The sequence below is a fragment of the Dama dama genome, chromosome 1, assembly GCF_033118175.1.
Source record: "Dama dama isolate Ldn47 chromosome 1, ASM3311817v1, whole genome shotgun sequence".
Taxonomy (NCBI): domain Eukaryota; kingdom Metazoa; phylum Chordata; class Mammalia; order Artiodactyla; family Cervidae; genus Dama; species Dama dama.
In genome coordinates this window covers 65,676,630-65,695,024 of record NC_083681.1, presented here as the reverse complement: position 1 = coordinate 65,695,024, position 18,395 = coordinate 65,676,630, and the positions used below count along the sequence as shown (strand labels likewise).

Below are 18,395 nucleotides of genomic sequence, written 5' to 3'. Positions count from 1 at the left end.
GCAGTGCTCTCACTATAGACCGTTCTGTAGGTGCTGCTTCCTGTTCCCACTTGCCACCTCCATCTCCCCCTATCAGCCATGGATGCAGCCAAGTGACAGAACAGAATTCTGTAAGGATAGAGGCCACCCTGGTGGCTCAATCAGTAAAGAATCCGTCAGCAATGCAGGAGATTGCCTGCAATGCAGGGGACCAGGTTGCATCCCTGGATCTGGAAGATCCCCTGGAGAAGGAAATGACAACCCACTCCAGTATTCTTGCCTGGAAAATTCCATGGACGGAGGAGTCTGGCGTGTTACAGTCCATGGGATCGCAAGAGTTGGACACGACTGAGCGACTAAACCACATAAACCATAGAGAGCAGTTTGGCTTTGTCAGACGCATCGCCAGGGCTTCCCTGGTAGCTCATCTGGTAAAGAACCCACCTGCAATGCAGAAAACCCCAGTTCCATTCCTGGATCGGGATGATCCGCTGGAAAAGGGATAGGTTACCCACTCCAGTATTCCTGGGCTTCCCTGGTGGCTCAGACGATAAAGAATCTGCCTGCAACGTGGGAGACCTGGGTTCAATCCCTGGGTTGGGAAGATCCCCTGGAGAAGGGAACGGCTGCTACCCACTCCAGTATTCTGGCCTGGAGAATTCCGTGGACTGTATAGCCCATGGGTCACAAAGAGTTGGACACAACTGAGCTACTTTCACTTTCACTTTTCAGACGCATCATCTACTGAAAAGACTGGTGGTGTGGGCATGCTCAGTTGTGTCTGACTCTTTGTGACCCCATGGACTGTAGCCCCCCAGACTCCTCTGTCCATAGGACTTCCCAGGCCAGAATACTAGAGTGGGTTGACATTCCCTTGTCCAGGGCATCTTCCCGACCCAGGGATTGAGCCCACATCTGCAGCGTCTACTTGCGTTGGTAGGCAAATTCTTTACCACTGCGCCACCAGGGAAGTCCACTGACAAATAACCCTATAAATCAATGCATACACATACATTTCCATAATGGGGATTACAACAGGTTTATCTTTTAATTTCATGTTACTTGAGCAAGAACAAAATAAAAATAAATGTAAAGAGGTCTGGGTGGATCAGTCATGGGGCTCCTCTAAGTCTGCGCTCTTTGTCTTCTGCTTGGATAGCTCTTTGATGGCATTCATCTCTGCAGGAGTGAACTTGGGGGTTAGCACCACCGCATCGTAATCGAATTCTTCATCAAGTGAGAAGGGCTGAACTTCGTCTCCAACGATCTATAAAAGGTAACGAAGGAGGAAAATCATACATAATCATTGTAAATGAAGATAAAGCTGAAAACATAAACTCCCTATTAATATTTAATTAAACTTTTTTTAGACTTCAGCACTCTCAGCTGATTAAGCTGTTTTTAAGTAAAGGAATAAATTCAATTATTCAATTTGACCTAATTTAGGCCTTTTAATATGCCCCATTTGTACCATCCTGCATCGGAATGAATATCATTAGCTAATTCCACCCACGGCAAGAATCACACATTGCACACATTCAATACATTTTTACCATTTGTAGCATAAGGGCTACAGGCATATGGAAAAACTAAGTTTGCTGTTGTTCAGAGGCTAAGTCCTGTCTGACTCAGGGTCTTTTCCAATGAGTCGGCTCTTCACATCAGGGGGCCAAAGTATCTGAGCTTCAGTTTCAGCATCAGTTCTTCCAATGAATATTCAGGGTTGATTTTCCTTAGGATAGACTGGTTTGATCTCCTTGCAGTCCAAGGGACTCTCAAGAGTTTTCTCCAACACCACAATTTGAAAGCCTCAGTTCTTCAATGTTCAGCCTTCTTTGTGGTCCAGCTATCACATCCATACATAACTACTGGAAAAACGATAGCTTTGACTCTATACAGACCTTTGTTGGCAAAATGATGCCTCTGCTTTTTAAGAGCTATATTCAAATGTGAGAAAATAAGCCCTAAGATTTTGTTCAATCTTAAACACATTCTTATTTTTAGTATTTACTAAAAAAGGCTTGTATCCAAAAAAAAGCATTCATTTTTGAAGATAAAAATACTCTATGGTTAACATACTTCTTCAGATAGTACTTGGGCCAATAACAGCAGGAATTAAAACACATAGTGTCCCCCTTAAATTAAAAAGTCCAGGATCCTTTCTTCCCACCAAGAATTTTAAAATATTACAGAATTTATTTGCAACTCAGAGTAGCTACAAAGAGAAATAATAAATTTGTACCTGCTTATTCATAATCTGTGAATTTTAAAAGGCTCCCTAAAGGAAGGTAGTTTAAAAAGTGTATTTTCCAATAAACAAAAGAGAATGCTTTAAATCTCATTGTATTACCCCTTAGAAAGCCTCTCCAAAATCAAATGGTGTGTGATACAATGAGATCACCCAGTACTTCTTTGTATCTCTATATTATGTATGATGATGCTGAAATAATTGAAAACTATGGCTTATGCAAGAGTAAAAAAAAATGCCCTGAAGCTATCATCAGCTTTAAATATTCTTGCATGGAAAATGATCTCACCGAGTGGCTTTTGCAATGTTCTTGAAAATGGAGCATCTCACTCAGAAGCTGTGTGCTGTTTTCAAAGATGTGAAAAAAAGAAAAAAAACATGAAAAGTAGGTATCTCCTATCTGTTTAGCAAGTTGCATTTTGTAGTTGGGTGTGCAGTGCTAATAGCAAACACCAAGCCATCTATCATCCTTTCTTAGTAAAACCAGCAAGAGAACAAATTTCGCAGACTTGTTCATTTCCTCTTTATTAGAAAGTGTCTGTGCTTTCCTGACAAAGGTAATGATGGCACCTGTGACTGACTGAGTTCCCACCACACACCAGCCCCAGTACTAGGAACTTTGTGGGAATTAGCAGTAATCTTCAAACAACCCAGCTTACAAAGCTCTAAGAGGTTAAGTAACTTACCAACGCTGTACAATTAGTAAGGTAGAGAAGCAAGATTTGAATCCCAGGTGATCTGTAGATAAAGCTTCCACCTTCTCAACGAAAAAACCAGCAAAAATCAACCTTGAAGTTTCACTAAGCCAAATCACATCTCTTTGGGAGAAAAGATCTTTTCTAAATAAGCTAAAAAAATTCTCCCAGTCTACCATAAAAAAATGCACTCAAGGATCCACATAATACCATAACTGTCTTTAAAGGAGCAAGTGTATACAGGAATCAAATCAGTCTTCAGAGTGGCTGATCTCTCCATTCTGGTCACTTTCTGAAAATTAAATTTCTCATCACCAGTGGGGTAATAGGGCTAAGACCAGCTCAAGTGAAGAAACGTGTACACCATGACACCAAGTGCTCATTTCCTGAACAGAAGCGTCCTCACCACCTCCAGCTCTGTCCGGCAGTGAGCTCTGAGGCCTCAGGCCTGGTCCTGGCAGAGGACGAGGAGGATTCCCCTCTCTGCCTGTGTCTTCTGGCCACCGGGATTCCTGCTGCCCTGCAGCCTGGTTAGAGGCCTGCCATCCACACGCCCACCAAGCTCCCAGCTGCCCACCACACTAGGACTTTGAACACTGTCCTGAGGCCTCTAAGACTTGCTCAGACTTCACTGGCCATTATCAATAGACGCAGTCACTCTGCCTTCACCCACGTCCCTCTGAGACAGGAGAGCAGGTTCAAATTCAACAAATCTCTTTGCTGAGCTAAAATCTCAGCAAGATCGTACCATCCTTCTCGAACTCACTCACACCACATGAACAGCCCTCACATTCCCACCTCCCTCCCCTCCACGTGTTCACTCCATAAACAGCTATTGAGCGTTTAATGTGAACTGGATACTGGGAACACACAAAGAAGAAGAAGAGAAAAAATCTGTGTCCACAAGGTTTTGTAACTTCAGGGAGAAGACAGAAGTAGGGGAGTGATTTCACGATCGTGCTCCATGCTCCCCAACAGAGGGATGCAGAAAGGGCTACCCAAGCATGGAGGGCAAAGTGCTGAAGCTTAGCTTACTTCCAACTGAGCATGGCCACTCTCCAGAAAATCCTACTCGACTCCCCACTCAACACCCTACTCGTGACCCACCTTGTATCAGCAACCCAGACAGAGCAAGGCTGGTGTGCTGAACTTCTAGACTCTCTTGACAACGGCTGACTCCCACGGTCAAGTTAGTCCTTTCTCCCAGACACGGCCCAGCCCATCACCTTCTTACCACTCTCCCTTCCCAAGGATCCCAAGGCACCTTTTGGCCACAGTATTCAACATTATGGAACTGGAGATATAGACATTAATCTTTAAGTGGAAAGTTTTTGTTTTCCGTAAGTTCTTCTTCACACACTTAAATTTTTCTCTATTATAGAGCACAATTTCCTTCATCAGTTATTTGGTATTAACTTAAATGGCCCCAAGGAATAAGTTTTTAGCTAGCCAATAAATATATGATGCCAATGCAGGAATTATTCATTTACAATACACTTAAAAACATAAAAATATACATAAAAATATAAATGTCTTCACTTAGAAACTCAGTTATTAACAGCAGCTCTTATTGTTAGATTAATTCCTTTAGGCAATCAGTTAAATGCTGATGTAGATAATAAAAGAAAGAAACCAAGGGTGATAATAATTTCTTATTTGCAACGCCAAAATATGATACTCAAGACATTTTAAAACTGGGTGTATCACTGTCACTCTGCATTGCAAGGTGGCCAGTACATCTCTGGATCAAAATGTCAGAGGAATAGTCTCCTGCAATCATTCAGATATATTCCATTCTTTTCACGAATGTTTATTAAAATCCAGGTGCTGCGCTGGGTGCTGAGGATACAAAGCTGCAGACTTGTATGAAATCACAGAGAAATGATTTAGATACATAAATGAACAATTATAGTAAACTGTAGTAAGTATACATGATATAGTTAGGAGGGAACAGGAAAAAGAAGCAAAGCCTAACACAGCCTAGATTAGAAGGCCTTGGGAAGGAATCAGGGGAGGCTTCCTGGAAGAGGTGCTATCTAAGCAGGATCTTCGAAGGTAATATTATTTAACAAGGTTGAGAGAAAATGAGCTTAGGACAAAAGCAGGTCTCATGAGCAGAGGAGGCCAAGTAAGAAAGACACAGAATTTCACGTATGTAGATCTGCAAGTAGTTCAGTGCTGTCAAAGCAGAAAATGTCAGGTAGAGAGCAGCAGAAGATGAGGATGGTGGCAGACCATGACAGGTCTTGTATGCTATTTTTCCCAGAGGTGATGAAAAGTCGCTGAAGGATTTTTTTTTTTTTTTAAAGCACGTAGATACTTGGTCATCTATGCATTTCAAATAAATTCCTTCCTTCATTCCAATGCTAACTGAGACAAGTGCTGGAGACACAGGCTCGGTGCAGAGAACAGGATACCCTGCCCTCTGCGAGGGTACATCAAGATAAGTCACTCTGAAGATGGAACAAAGGGTAGGCTTGGAGTCAGGAGTTGGCGGAAGCAGTCCAGACAAGAGACAATGAGCACAGGGCACTGAGAGCAGACCCTGGAAAATGTCAGAAAAACTGGCAGCGCTTGCTGGCTAATTTGGATACGGGGAGGGACGAAGGGCGAGAATGCAGGAATGGAAGCAGGTAGAGATAAGCTCAGTATTTAACATGCTGATTCGAATGTTCCTTAAGGAATCCAGATAGAATTGTCAACAGGCAGCTGAACACACAAACCTGGGGCTCAGCAAGAGGTCTGAAGCTCTAGAGATACAGGTTAGGAGACAGAAGCACGCAGGGGAGTCACCTAGAGATGAAAACGGATCCATGTGTGCAAGTGGGGAGAGCTGCAGGTTTAGCATGGGACCCTGAGGAACACCAGCTCCTAAGGGGAGCATGGCGGGAAGCCCCCAAAGGAAGCAGGGCAAGAACACCCAGAGAAATACACCCGGGGGGAGCCAGGAAGAGAAAACCAGTGGACTGTGAGCGTCAGGCAAGATCAGCGGTGAAAACCGTAGTAGAAAGACCCATTAAAGACAGAAAAGTGTCCACTGGCATTTGGCAATAATAAAGTGCTCGGTCCCTTTATTCTGAATACGTCCAGGCAGATGATCAGCACAAGGACATTTTGCAATGAACTGAATGAGGAATGAGGGGAAAGGAAGCAGAGACAAACAGCGGAGCTAGATCTAATGGTTTCTGAAGTCTACATGGAAAGTGAGAAAAAAGGACAATAGCAAAGAGGGGTCCAAGGGAAAGGGGAGGCTATTTTTCCTTAGTTTTCTTTCATTTTGTTAAGAATGGGAGAGTCTTAGACGTGTTTACATGTTGAGGGGAATGAACCAATAGAAAAGGAAAAAGAGAATGACCCTAACCATCTTATTATACCAGAAAGTCACTCCTGATAGCTAGTAAAAGTTTTTTTGATTATTTGCTCATTCAGTATTTACTATGTCTTCTATAGACATAGCACTGAATTCAGCACAAGTTCTGACTTTTTTGCATTTCAATTAAGTAACCTTATAGAGACACACACAAGTGAATGTAGAGTCTTCTAAGACAAGGGGCATACATATAATTCAAAGTGAACCCTAATGTACCCTGCAGTTCAGAAGACTTCGCTATGATCTTCAAAATGACAGCTTTTCAGCCACAGTAAAGCTTCAGTTCTATTTATGCATTTCAGCTGTTGGCTACTGTGGCACACTTTGGGAATTCTCTTCTTTCAAGTTGGGTTCATTTTCAGGTTCTAAGCTATAAGGCTCCGAGGTTTTTAGATTGCAAACTGAACTTCTGATTTATTTCAAAGAGCAGAATTTGTGCAACGGGACACCAAATCCCCTGCTACTAAACAGAAAACAACTGTGAATTAAGTTATTAACTTGTTATTTTTGCCTAAGGAGCTGAGAGAAATATACGGATTTCAGGTGTCTAATTTCAAATCTAATTGAAATCTTTTTGTAGCCTCCCAGGGAATAGAATTTGTACACTATTAGAAAACTGCTGGTTTTCTTAAAATTATTTCTCTGACTTATTCTAAGAGGGGCACTGTTACAGGAAGAATCATTTTCATTCACAGTACCACATAGGCAAATTAAAGAAAATAAAACTAATGCTCAAATCAATAATAGCAGTTAGCTATAGGCTCTTTTGCACAGTAATATGGTAACTATACTGTCTTTACAGGTGAAAAAGTTGAGAGTCCTATTTTGAATTGGAAAAACAGGCCATCTCCCATTAAAATATTACAAAAGTTTCTTCAATGACCTCTTCTGTACTTTGGGAAGTAGGAAAGGAACTCGTAATTTTTCATCTTCCTAATGTGAATTCTTTTTGTTCTATAAAGCTGTCCAGAACTTCCAAAATTCATCAAAATAGAGTGACTACAGCAAGAAATTATTCACAAAGGGAAAGTGGAAGGTTCTTGAAAAATATTTGACTGTAAGGGGGAAATGCACATGTACAAAAGCAGTGATAAAATTAGTGAAAAAATTAAATGGGTTCAGTTCATATCAAGAAGTTACAGATTCTTATTAGGCAATTAAGAGGAAGTCAGGACATCCAGGATACATTTTCATCTTTTGAGACTGACATCACAGAAAGTAACCACCATCTCTAGCCCAAAACAGCCCCTTGGTAGCTCTTCACCAGATACATGTGCTGGAATTTGGTGATTCTGTTCTTTTTCTTGCATTGGGTACTTTAGAATAAGATTAATACTATTAAACCAAGGCAGAGGTGGTGCAGTACTGTGATTCTAGACAGTCCTGAAATGTTTCTCTAACAAATAGTGGCTAGAAATTAAAATCCCACCCACAATGTTACTCAATATTTAAAGAAACACCAAAAATTATTCATCTACGTCTCATTAGTTTGCCAACACAAAAATTGTTCTATCATTTTGATTTGAACATTTAAAAATTTTCACATTTTCTGAGAAGAAACTTATACTCGTTTTAAAGATACAATCATATACAGGCTTTTAACTAGCATTTTGCTGGCTATATGAGAGATCATAGAAATCATTCATTTTTTTAAACCCATCAACTAAAGCCATTTTGTAACAATTTCTATAATGGCATGAGGTGCCACTGACCACCGGCTTGCCCAATAATTTGTATGGTCACAACTGAAGTCAAGAACATGAACAAGTCTTTAAAAAAGCTGAGTCTTGCTAGCAATCACCTTGCAATTTTAGCTTATTAACACTGAGAGAAAGCTCCATAATTCAAAAAGACACTGAAAAGTGGCTGTCTCAACCCCACGGGCTGTAGCCCACCAGGCTCCTTTGTCCATGGGATTCTCCAAGCAAGAATACTGGAGTGGGTTGCCATTTCCTTCTCCAAGTAACCTATTTGGGGGTTCAATATAAGTCTGCAAGCCTCCTAGATAGACTTTTCTGATGTCAGTGAACAAAAGTTCTATTAGCAAAGGGCAAAAATTGAAATGTGTGGATTACTTCTGATTGAATGACTGCTTCCATAACAGAATATCTTCAGGTGACAAGACTAGTACCTGAACGATTAAATAATCAGGAAACACTCTAGTATTTTTATTCGGAATCAATAATAAAGAGCCCTTAACAACTTCTTGTACCTGATCCCCTTTTATGCTAGTGTAAAAAAGGTGATAAAGGTCACTACCCAGCATCATCAGCGGCCTCGGTTGGTGCGTGTCTATTAAGTAAATGAAGAGGAGCTGGAAATGATAGTAAAAAACGACTCTCCACGTTGTGTATTAGGGAGAATTAACATGTGACAGATTCCATTCTCCCATGCTGGAGAAGCACGTGGCTAGATGACATTTCTCGACTCCCCTGGTGACCAGATAGGAACATGGAACCAAGTGGTTGGCAATGGAGAGTGAGCAGCAATGAAGAGCCTGAGTCCTCAGCCTTGGGGAAACGCTCTGTCCCCATCCTCTCATCCCTGCCCCTCCAGGTAGGACAGTGACCTGACCTGAAACATGCACCTGAACACGATGTCCTGAGGTGCAGTGAGATCCAGAGAGAAGGAACCTGGTGGGCCCCAATGACTGAAAACAGAACCACCACTTGCTCACTTTAAAGACTCTCTATAGACTGTTACAGGAGAGAAATAAACTTCTCTCTCCTTTCAGCCATTGAATTATTGCTAGGCTTCCCTAGTATAGCAGCCTGGCCTTACCTTAACTAATGCAAAATGTTTACAGAACCTTGGGAACAATAATAAAAAGAAAAGAGGCTGGTACAGAAAAAAAGAGAGATAAGAAATCTGTCCATCCCATCTGTGGATTAGTCCCCAGGTAGCACCATCCTGCAGCATAACATCATGACATAAATATAGTTTCTAAGTAAAAACCCAACTGTCCTCTGTGTGTTCAAAAGGGAGTATACACATTAGCGAGAGATGACAGCGAGGAACCCAATTAAGCAACCTGAATTCTACATTTTCCTGAATCTGAGAAAAATACAGGCACACACGGGTATGGTGGCATTTCTCTGAAAGGACCAGTTATAGACTCAAGGCAATTTCAAGAGGCCTGAATTCCCTGAGAAGTACCTCTTCCCTTTGTTTGTCTGCTCCTTTCACGGTGGGCCCGGGCTTCGTTCCAGGAGTGAGAGGCTGGCGGGCCACAGAAGGAATGTAAGAGGGAACACTCAAGCTCACTTCCGGCTCCACTTGTCCTGGAAGCAGCGACACGTCTGTTGAACACAAAATACATCACTCGATCCCTTCGCCAAGTCCACAATCGACCTAAATCATCAAAAAGCCTACCATAGTCAAAAGAATGAGCAAATATGCTCAAGTAAAGTAGGCCAGTTTCACAACACCTGTTCTCACTGGGGAACTTGACTCAAGGGTGTCTCCCTTCTAGAAAATAAAAGCTGTTGGTGCATTAGTTTTTCTCCGATTGTTGCTATCCAAAAGGTCTGGGAGAAATGTTGTCTGGGGAACAGCTTGATCATGCCTTTCAACCCAACTTCTACTTCTATAGGAAACTAAGTTCAAAAGATGTTACTTTTGCCTCATTTTGCCATATTTTCCTAAGGGGGGAAAGAGAAAGAAAATGGAGTGCTGATTTCATCCTGTAACAATATGGCAATATTTCAAAACAACATATTAAAAAACAATGATGCCAGAAGGAAGGAACTTTCACTTGCAGCAGAAAAATGAAATAATCCGTCATACTCAGAACGCGTGGCCTCATTTCCAACACTTGCAAACAACAACAATGTGTTTTGTGTTTCCAGCTTGTTTAGCACAACAGCAAGAATTCAAAAGCCAATCCTGGTTTTCTGATCAATCCATTAGAAGTAGATGTGTTCCTTTTTTTTTTTTGCACATGTGGCAGAATCATGGATGCATCATAGACAAATGAAGATCTTCCACAGCTCTCTCTGAAGACAGAAAAACAAAGAGAAGCCCAAAAGGATTGCTCCTTGGCCTGTTTCTGCAGGACCAGAAGGGCTGCTGGAGCCAGCCAGTAACTTGCAGCTGGCACAGGATGTTGCGGTCTGCTACTCAATGATGATCCTAATTAAGACACTAATTAAGTTCTCAGTGGAAGTGATTAATTAACAAACAGGCATGCCTTGGCTGTTGCCAATGGCAGCATATATGAGGTGATAACTGAACAGGTACTGCTATTCAAAAACTGAAACAGATTTGAAAGACATCTCTCTCCACCACAGATACCACCTGGAAGCTTAAGAATTTTGTAATCATGTCTTTTTTGATCCCTGAGTGAGGAAGATCCCCTGGAGGAGGAAATGGCAACCCACTGCAGTACTCTTGCCGGGAAAATCCCATGGACAGAGGAACCTGGCAGGCTACAGTCCATGGGGTTGCACAGAGTCAGACACAAATTAAGAGACAGCATGCACACATGACTATGATTAATTACTGAAATGGTAGAATGTGACCTGATTAATTAGGGGAAATAAAAACAATAATAATAGCCAGCCTTTTACATGCATTAACTCAGCTAATCCTCTCAACAACTCCATTATTTCCTGTTTTACAGGCAAGGAGCTTTAACACCCAGAATCACTACACTCAAGTCGCCACAGCTGCAGTCTGGGTGCAGCGCCCTGCTCTGAGCCCAAGACGTCACATCAGAAACCGATTTTTAAGAAAGCATTTTCATCACTTATGTTATTGAAACCTACCAGATTTGTATATCCAAACTCAGGGCCAAGAAATGTCACTATGATAAGCATGTTAACGTGATTAGTCAGCAGTCAGTGTGTTCATGTGTTTTATAACCAGAGAATTAATACTTTTAAATACTCAATAACGTTGGTGGAGAGACTGGCTTTCCCTTTATGAGTCCAAAGCTAAATTGCTTCACTGGTTAGGGGCCAGCCAACAACAGAGGCAAGGAGCGAAAGGGTCAAGCCTCTTAATATGAAAACCAATATCCACCAGACCCACTGGCTGCCAGAACAAACATCACTTCAAATGTGAAATCAAAATCAATTCTGCTTTCAGAGCTATTTAAGATCCAACTGACAATATCGTGCACCAAGAAGGACAACTCTGCCATTCCTTTGCTGAAATTCTTCACGTCACTCATTTATTTGCAAAGAAGGTAGGGTTTTCAGCAACAATGCTTTCCTTCCTAAAAAGCCAACTGCCATGGGAACAGTTCTTTCGAAACAAGACGACTCGGTATTCACCACATTTCACATTCCTGTCATTTGTTTCTGCAGGGTAAAAGGAAAGCACACAAACTTGCATAGTTGTTGGAGTCTAACACAGCACCTTATGTGTAGTAAATTCAACGCATACTTGCAGAAAGGGAATGGATTTCCTTTATCGCAACTTTTAAATTGAACAGCATGTATAAGTCTACCTATCCATAGAACATTGTGAATGATGCAAAGTCCTTATCCTCAAAAGCTAAGTTTTTTTAACAGGGATATGACTTTTACACATAAAAATCAGAGAATAGTCAACACAAAAACTGAACTGTTTTAGTTCTAAATAGGATAGATTTATAAAACGGTGAAAACATTATGGACAGGAACAGTCTGATAATAAGTTATAAAGAAAGCTACCTTGTCCTTTAGCCATTTACAGTCACTGATGGGTTATTTATATATTCATTCTCTGAGAGGGAAAATCCTTGCATTCATTGATGATGAGGAATGGAATTTCTGGAGATCTCTGTAAAGCTTTCAAGACTGAAATCTGATCTTTAAGACACTTTTGCTGTTGCTGCTTAGTCACTAAGTCGTGTCCACTCTTTGCAACCTATGGACCAGGCTTCCTTGTCCTTTACTATTTCCCAGCGCTTGCTCAATCTAGGCTTATTGTTTCTAAAACAATTAGTTTTTTCTTAACTGTTGATCAATACCACCATCTTGACTGATGGACTTTGTCGAGTTAAGGCAACTCTCAAAAAGGAATCTTCATGTTGGATGGCAAGGCTGGTTGAAAGCATTTCAATCTCTTTCTCAACTACATAGTAAGAATGTCCAGTGTTTATAAATTATCTGTTTGTGCCATCTGCCTCTCTGTATTTAACCAATGACCAGCAAGTCAAAGGTAATACATTTAAAAGTAAGCAATCAAAAAAAAAAAAAAAATAAGGTAATCTACCTGACATCTGATAATCTAGACAACAATAATATTTAATCTGCCTATCATATTTATAAGATCAACAAATTCATTCCTTTGTTGTCATGTAGAAATAGCCAAAATTTCCTGAAATTTTGGGCACTCCTCAGGACCAGAAAGGATACACATAAGAAATGGACTGAGGCCTCTTATGCACATGGATTCCAGCTATACTAGTTTATGTCAGAGACTCTTGTTATTAAAAATTTTTGAAGACCCAAAGAGATTTTTCTTGTGGGAGTTATATCTAACAATATTCACTGTATTAGAAACTTAATTTTCAAATATTTGACTTCAAATTATTAAAATACAATCATTATTAAAATAAATACTTTTATTTTAAAAAGATATTTTCCAAAAGCAAAGATAATAGAAGAGAAGCACTGTTTTACATTTTCTGAATCTTTTAAGTGCTTGTCTTAAGTAGAAGAAAGCTGGATTCTATATTTGTTTCTGCATTCAATTTTTGGAATATGCTGTTTCACATGATGAGAATGAAGAAATTCTAGTCTGACACGATATATATGTTGGAAAGGGGAGGAGTACTTTAATACTCCTTTTATACAGTTGGGGATATTCTTTGATACACACTGGATCTTGACAAATGATATTGGTTTTAAAAGTATTTTCAATGTGCAACATGAAACCCTTTCAGTGAAGTTTTCATGCTCTTATGTTTAAAATTCATTGGTCTGCCTTTTATGGTAAATGAATCGTTCTCCTGTGCATGATTTTGTAACACCATAAATCGGTTATTTGGAAAATGGTGGTTCACTCTGTTAGGCAGATCTTTCAAATGTTGACATATTTCATTATGCAATATAAAAGTCACATTAGTTAACATTACCAATTTTATCAAAAAAGCCTTCAAATATTGAGAAGCTGTCAAGCTCACAGTACTGGATATAAGTTTTCCAAAAATTCAATTTTCACTTGATCCATTGCCAACTTTATCACTGGCAATGAACACTATCAGTTGTTTGTCTTGAAAAGACAGCTTCACTTCATTCACTTTTGAGAACTATACTTTGTCAATCATTCTTTCAAGTAAAAATGTTGATCCATGAAAGAAAAAAAAAATTAATTCAGCACACCACTCAACGGCACAAGTGTTTTCCATGAAAAAGTGTTTTTCAGTTTTTCCATGAAAAAATGCTCATGTATTTCATGTGTATGTGAAGCACAACTGCCGTACTTCAGTATGCAGCAGAAGTGCTTTATACAGCAAAACATTAAAAAGAGGCATACTCAGGGATCAAGACTGAATAAAATTAATAGTTTTTACTACTTCCCTGGTGGCTCAGATGGTAAAGAATCTGCCTGCAATGTGGAAGACACGGGTCAGATCCCTGGGTCAGGATGATCCCCTGAAGAAGGGAATGGCAACCCACTCCAGTATTCTTGCCTGGAGAATTCTATGGACAGAGGAGCCTGGGGGGCTACAGTCCATGTGGTCACAAAGAATTGGACATGACCGAGCACACACCACACAAACACCATTTCATCAAAGACATTTTCAATGGAAACTGGCATTTGTTTTAACTACAAACTCATGACAGTGACGATAACAGTGACTACTTGTATAATTTGGTGCTTCTACCTTGATTCACAGTAAAGTACTAGTATCTTTACCCATCACTGATTTTGCAACATCAGTGCAAACGTCAACATATTTAACCTTCAGACCTTGGGGTTTCCCAAGGAGCTCCCAGACCACATGTAACATCTGACCCTTGTCAGATAGTCTGAACCTTCCACCAAGAACACTGGAACAGCCGGAAAAGTGATAAAAATCAACTAGTTAAAGGCACTGGAGAGCTACCAGGGAAGTCCAGAACTTGAGGGGCTAAGATCCTGGAGAGAAGTAAAGTGCTGAATTTGAGTCTAAGATTCTAAGCTGTTTTTCAACACATGGCATTTGCTGATTCGTAAGCAGAGGCTAAAAAACCAAGAAGTAAAGAAGAAATAGGCTAAGAAGCTGAGAAGCTTGGCAGAACTACCAACAGATTCACAGTGCTGTGAAGACAAAAAACAGTCCATGGGGTTGCAAAGAGTCAGACATGAATTAGCGACTAACACTTTTACTTTCTTTTTTTTTTTTTTTTTTCACTTTTACTTTCTTTCATAAAACCTGAAACTCAGTCACCAAATCAGCTCAATCCCATATTGGGTTAAGATGATCTATAACTACTCTAAATGCTAGCAAAATGTTGAAGTTTCTCTAAACACAGATTAAGGTAACATCATCCAGGGCCTCTGTAATATTTTATATACAGTGTTCAGCACTCAAACAAAAATGATCAGGTATACAAAGACACTGGATCAAAAGGGAAAATTAACAATACACATGGACCCACAGAACATCTCAGTTATTGGAATTATGAGACAAGAACTTTAAAATAACCAATTAATACATTCCAATAAACATATTACAAAATGAAGAATTTTGGCAGGGAACTGAAATTTTTAAAAATAGATACTCCAGATCTCTTGACGACTATAACAGAAATACTGATGGCTTTAACATCATATTGATACAAGACAAGAGTGCTGAATTGGAACACAGATAGTAGAAAATATTCTAGCTGAAGAAAGAAAGGAAATAGAAAATGATGGAAATGCAGGCAAGATCATAGAGAGACATGGGACGTGGTGAAAAGGTCTGGGCACAGGTGTTATTTGAAGACGTAACAGCTGAGACTTTCCCAACATTTACAAGAATCTACAAACCCCAAGCAGAATAAATACAAAGTAAACAATGCCAAGGCACAATGAAATTACTGAAAAACAAAGAGAAAAATCATAGAAGTAAACAAATGAGGTAAAAAAAAAAAAAAAAAAAAACCATATAGATATTACCTTCAAATGTACAACAATCAGACTGACATTTGGTTTTTCTACAGTTTTTCATAGAGGAACAAGTAACACCATAACAAAACAGAAAAGCACCTTTAAAATGTTGAAGAAAATAATTATAAACCTAGAATTCTCTACCCAGCAAAACTAGGAGGCCATAAAACAGTAATATTTGATTAATCCAAAACAGGCCAAAAAAAATGAGCGAAAAGAACATACAACTGGCAGAACAAGTAGAAAACAAAATAGTAAGATAAGAGATTTAAAGTCCAATATATCAGCAACTATATTAAACATAAATAGATTAAACACTCTAAAAGACAAAGTTGTATGTGTGTATAGACACACATGAATAAATCATATGCCACTGTCAAGAGACACATTAACCAACACCCACTTCAAGAAAAAAATTGCAAAGTAAAAGTGGAAATATAAAAGGAGGCAGAAGCCTACTACTGCCATCCAGGAAGCTGGGGAAGATCAGGGAAGACATACTTATGGCTGGAGCTGGCATTTGACAGTGATGTCATACGCCTCTACCTTTAAATATAGAAACAAAGAGAAAAATACATTCAGGAGTCAAAATAATGGGGATCAAAATATGAGCTTTCTAAATAACGAAGCTGATTTTGAAAATGGAGCTTGTCTTGCAGTCACAATTGGACCTCTTATTTATCAAGCTTTCCTCCCAAGTCTAGACCTCAGACTATCCCACCTGCGAGGAAGTCCATACAGACGACACAAGTCCAGCCAGCTAAAAGGAGAATCTCTTCACATCCCTGTAGCTCTTGGAGTAGGGGCTCAAGAGTGATACCTCCAGAACTGTCTAGAGCTGGTTCTCAGCTTCAGTAGCATATCAGAGTCACCTGGGGAGCTTTAAAACCTGCCAGTGCCCAGGACACACACCAGACTACTGGAAAACGATCCCCAAAGGCAGGATCCAGTACTGTCTTTTATTTTTTAAAGCTCCTCAAGTGATTCTAATGTATCTCAGGTTGAAAACCACTTTACTGGGCCCCACATAACGTGGGTCTACTGTAAGAAAGGAGCCACGAGCAGAGAAGGGAGGACATACACCTTCCAAAGAGCATGACCCCAAAAGAAGAGACAAAGGCCTCATCCACACACATCCAGTTTTTCCCCCTCATCTCTCCAATTAGATAAAACCTTTCTTTTTTCCTACGGGAGAAATAAACATAGGAACTGTCAAAAGGGCGGAATTATCATCCCAATTCTGTTCTCAGGAACGGAGTGGAAGCATTTATCTTTGTGGCTGACATGGCTTCCAATCTGGAATTTAATAGATGGATAAGTCTGCACATAAAAAATAATTGGAGGAATAGAGACAGAGGAACATTTTGAAGCTATGATTTTTTTCCTTCTCAACGTTTTTAGTGATCTAAGCTGTGAAAGGATGATTTTTAATAGTTTCAAGTGTAAAGTAAATGAAATGCCTAAACTCTGAGTTGGCTGAAATGTGCCATCCTCTCCTAGCTCAGGACCTTTGCATATGCTCTTCTTATCCTGCTCCTATACTGTCCTGCCCACCCCTCACCTAGTTAATAACTACTCATCCTTTAGATCTCAAGCTCTCTGCTCTTTATCTGATCCACAGAAAAATCAAATCCCCCTACAATGTGCTCTCATAAGATCTAGAGCAACTTGCAAATATATATTTGTGATTACCTGTCCGATTCTTCCAATAAACTATGAATTTCCATAAGGACAGGAACCAGATATGTTTTACTTTTTATTTTATTCCCAGATCCAGTCACAGTTGTTAAATAGTCACTGAATAAAAGCCAGGTCATTCACAGGCTACATAAAGTTGCTTTTAAGTTGCAGATGAGGAAAATTTAAAAGAAAAAAAAAAAAGAGGGAGAGGGAGAGAAACAGATACCTTCATTAAAACTGTAAGTACTGGAAAGCTTGAAAATGAAAATCAAATAAGGCTGCCAACCTTCAAGCAGGAATGACTTGCCCATTTTCATTCAGTGAAATCAACCACAAGTACATATGCTGGTCAAGACACTTGTATAATACAGTATAATTCTGAGCACCAGACTTAAAAACGGTCTCTTTGACCGTCTGTACTCATCCAGAGAACAGGTTGGGCCAACTGAGGGGGACAGAAATAAGGACAATCAGAAGATTCTTCCTACTCTAAAGGGCAAAAGATAGTAACTAATTGTTGACTCTTCTGGGATCCCAGGGACTATATAGCCTGCCAGGCTCCTCTGTCCATGGGATTTCCCAGGCAAGAATACTGGAGTGGGTTGCCATTTCCTTCTCCAGGGAATCTTCTCTACTCAAACCAAACCAGAGTTTCCTGCATTGGCAGGCAGATTCTTTACCACTGAACCACCAGGGAGGCCCCCATAATAATTAATTCCTATTCCAAATAATAATCTTTCTGGATATGCATGACAGTAACTAACCAGGGTAATTATCTTGTCTCAAAGGAGGAAAAAAAAGTTAATTTGATGTCAAATAAACACAGGGTACTGAGCTTTGTGGCGAAGGTTTCCTTGGACAACTGGTCAATAGCACGCCACTGGGTTGGCTGCTTGGAAAAACTGTGTCCACCTGGGCTGCTGAAACAACAAGCTAAATCCCAGGACTGCATCAGAGGCCTGAATCTTGGAGAATATTTATGAAAATGAAGAAGGTGAACAAATAAAGTCAATGGTAGAAAAACAATAGGCAACTCACTTCCTTGTTGCCCCAGGCAAATCAGTTGTTTAAACAATAATGACAGAATCTAATCAGTAAGCCTCTCAAGCTGCCAAAATTATACAAGTAACTTGCCTATTTAAAATGTCACATTTCCCATCTGATATAAATATTTACCTTCTGCTCATATTCCTGAAGTGCAATACAAATTACAAGTGCAATACAAATTAGACCCAACGATAAAACCCACCTTGGAAAATTTCTTGTGTTTTTTTTTCTTTCAGATGACCCAGACTGTACATTATAAAAACGGTGAAGCTTGGTGGTCTTTTCAGTAATTGGAATAGATCACTGA

At 39.9% G+C, this 18,395-nt stretch overlaps 1 protein-coding gene across 3 annotated transcripts in view; it reads right to left on the bottom strand.

Annotated features, from left to right (window-relative positions):
• Positions 1-1,004: 1,004 nt before the first annotated feature.
• The window catches only part of IFTAP (intraflagellar transport associated protein), a 63,632-nt gene continuing 46,241 nt past the window's right edge, over positions 1,005-18,395 (bottom strand). For 2 of the 3 annotated variants that reach the window (XM_061152168.1, XM_061152162.1), the window contains 2 exons: positions 9,449-9,591; positions 1,005-1,246 (listed from right to left, as the gene is read on the bottom strand). In XM_061152168.1, the coding sequence (XP_061008151.1) occupies positions 1,088-1,246; positions 9,449-9,591 (302 nt within the window). In that variant the 3' untranslated portion in view covers positions 1,005-1,087. Of the gene's footprint in view, positions 1,247-2,516; positions 2,572-9,448; positions 9,592-18,395 lie in introns of all 3 variants that reach the window. The other variant, XM_061152173.1, reaches the window with a different exon arrangement.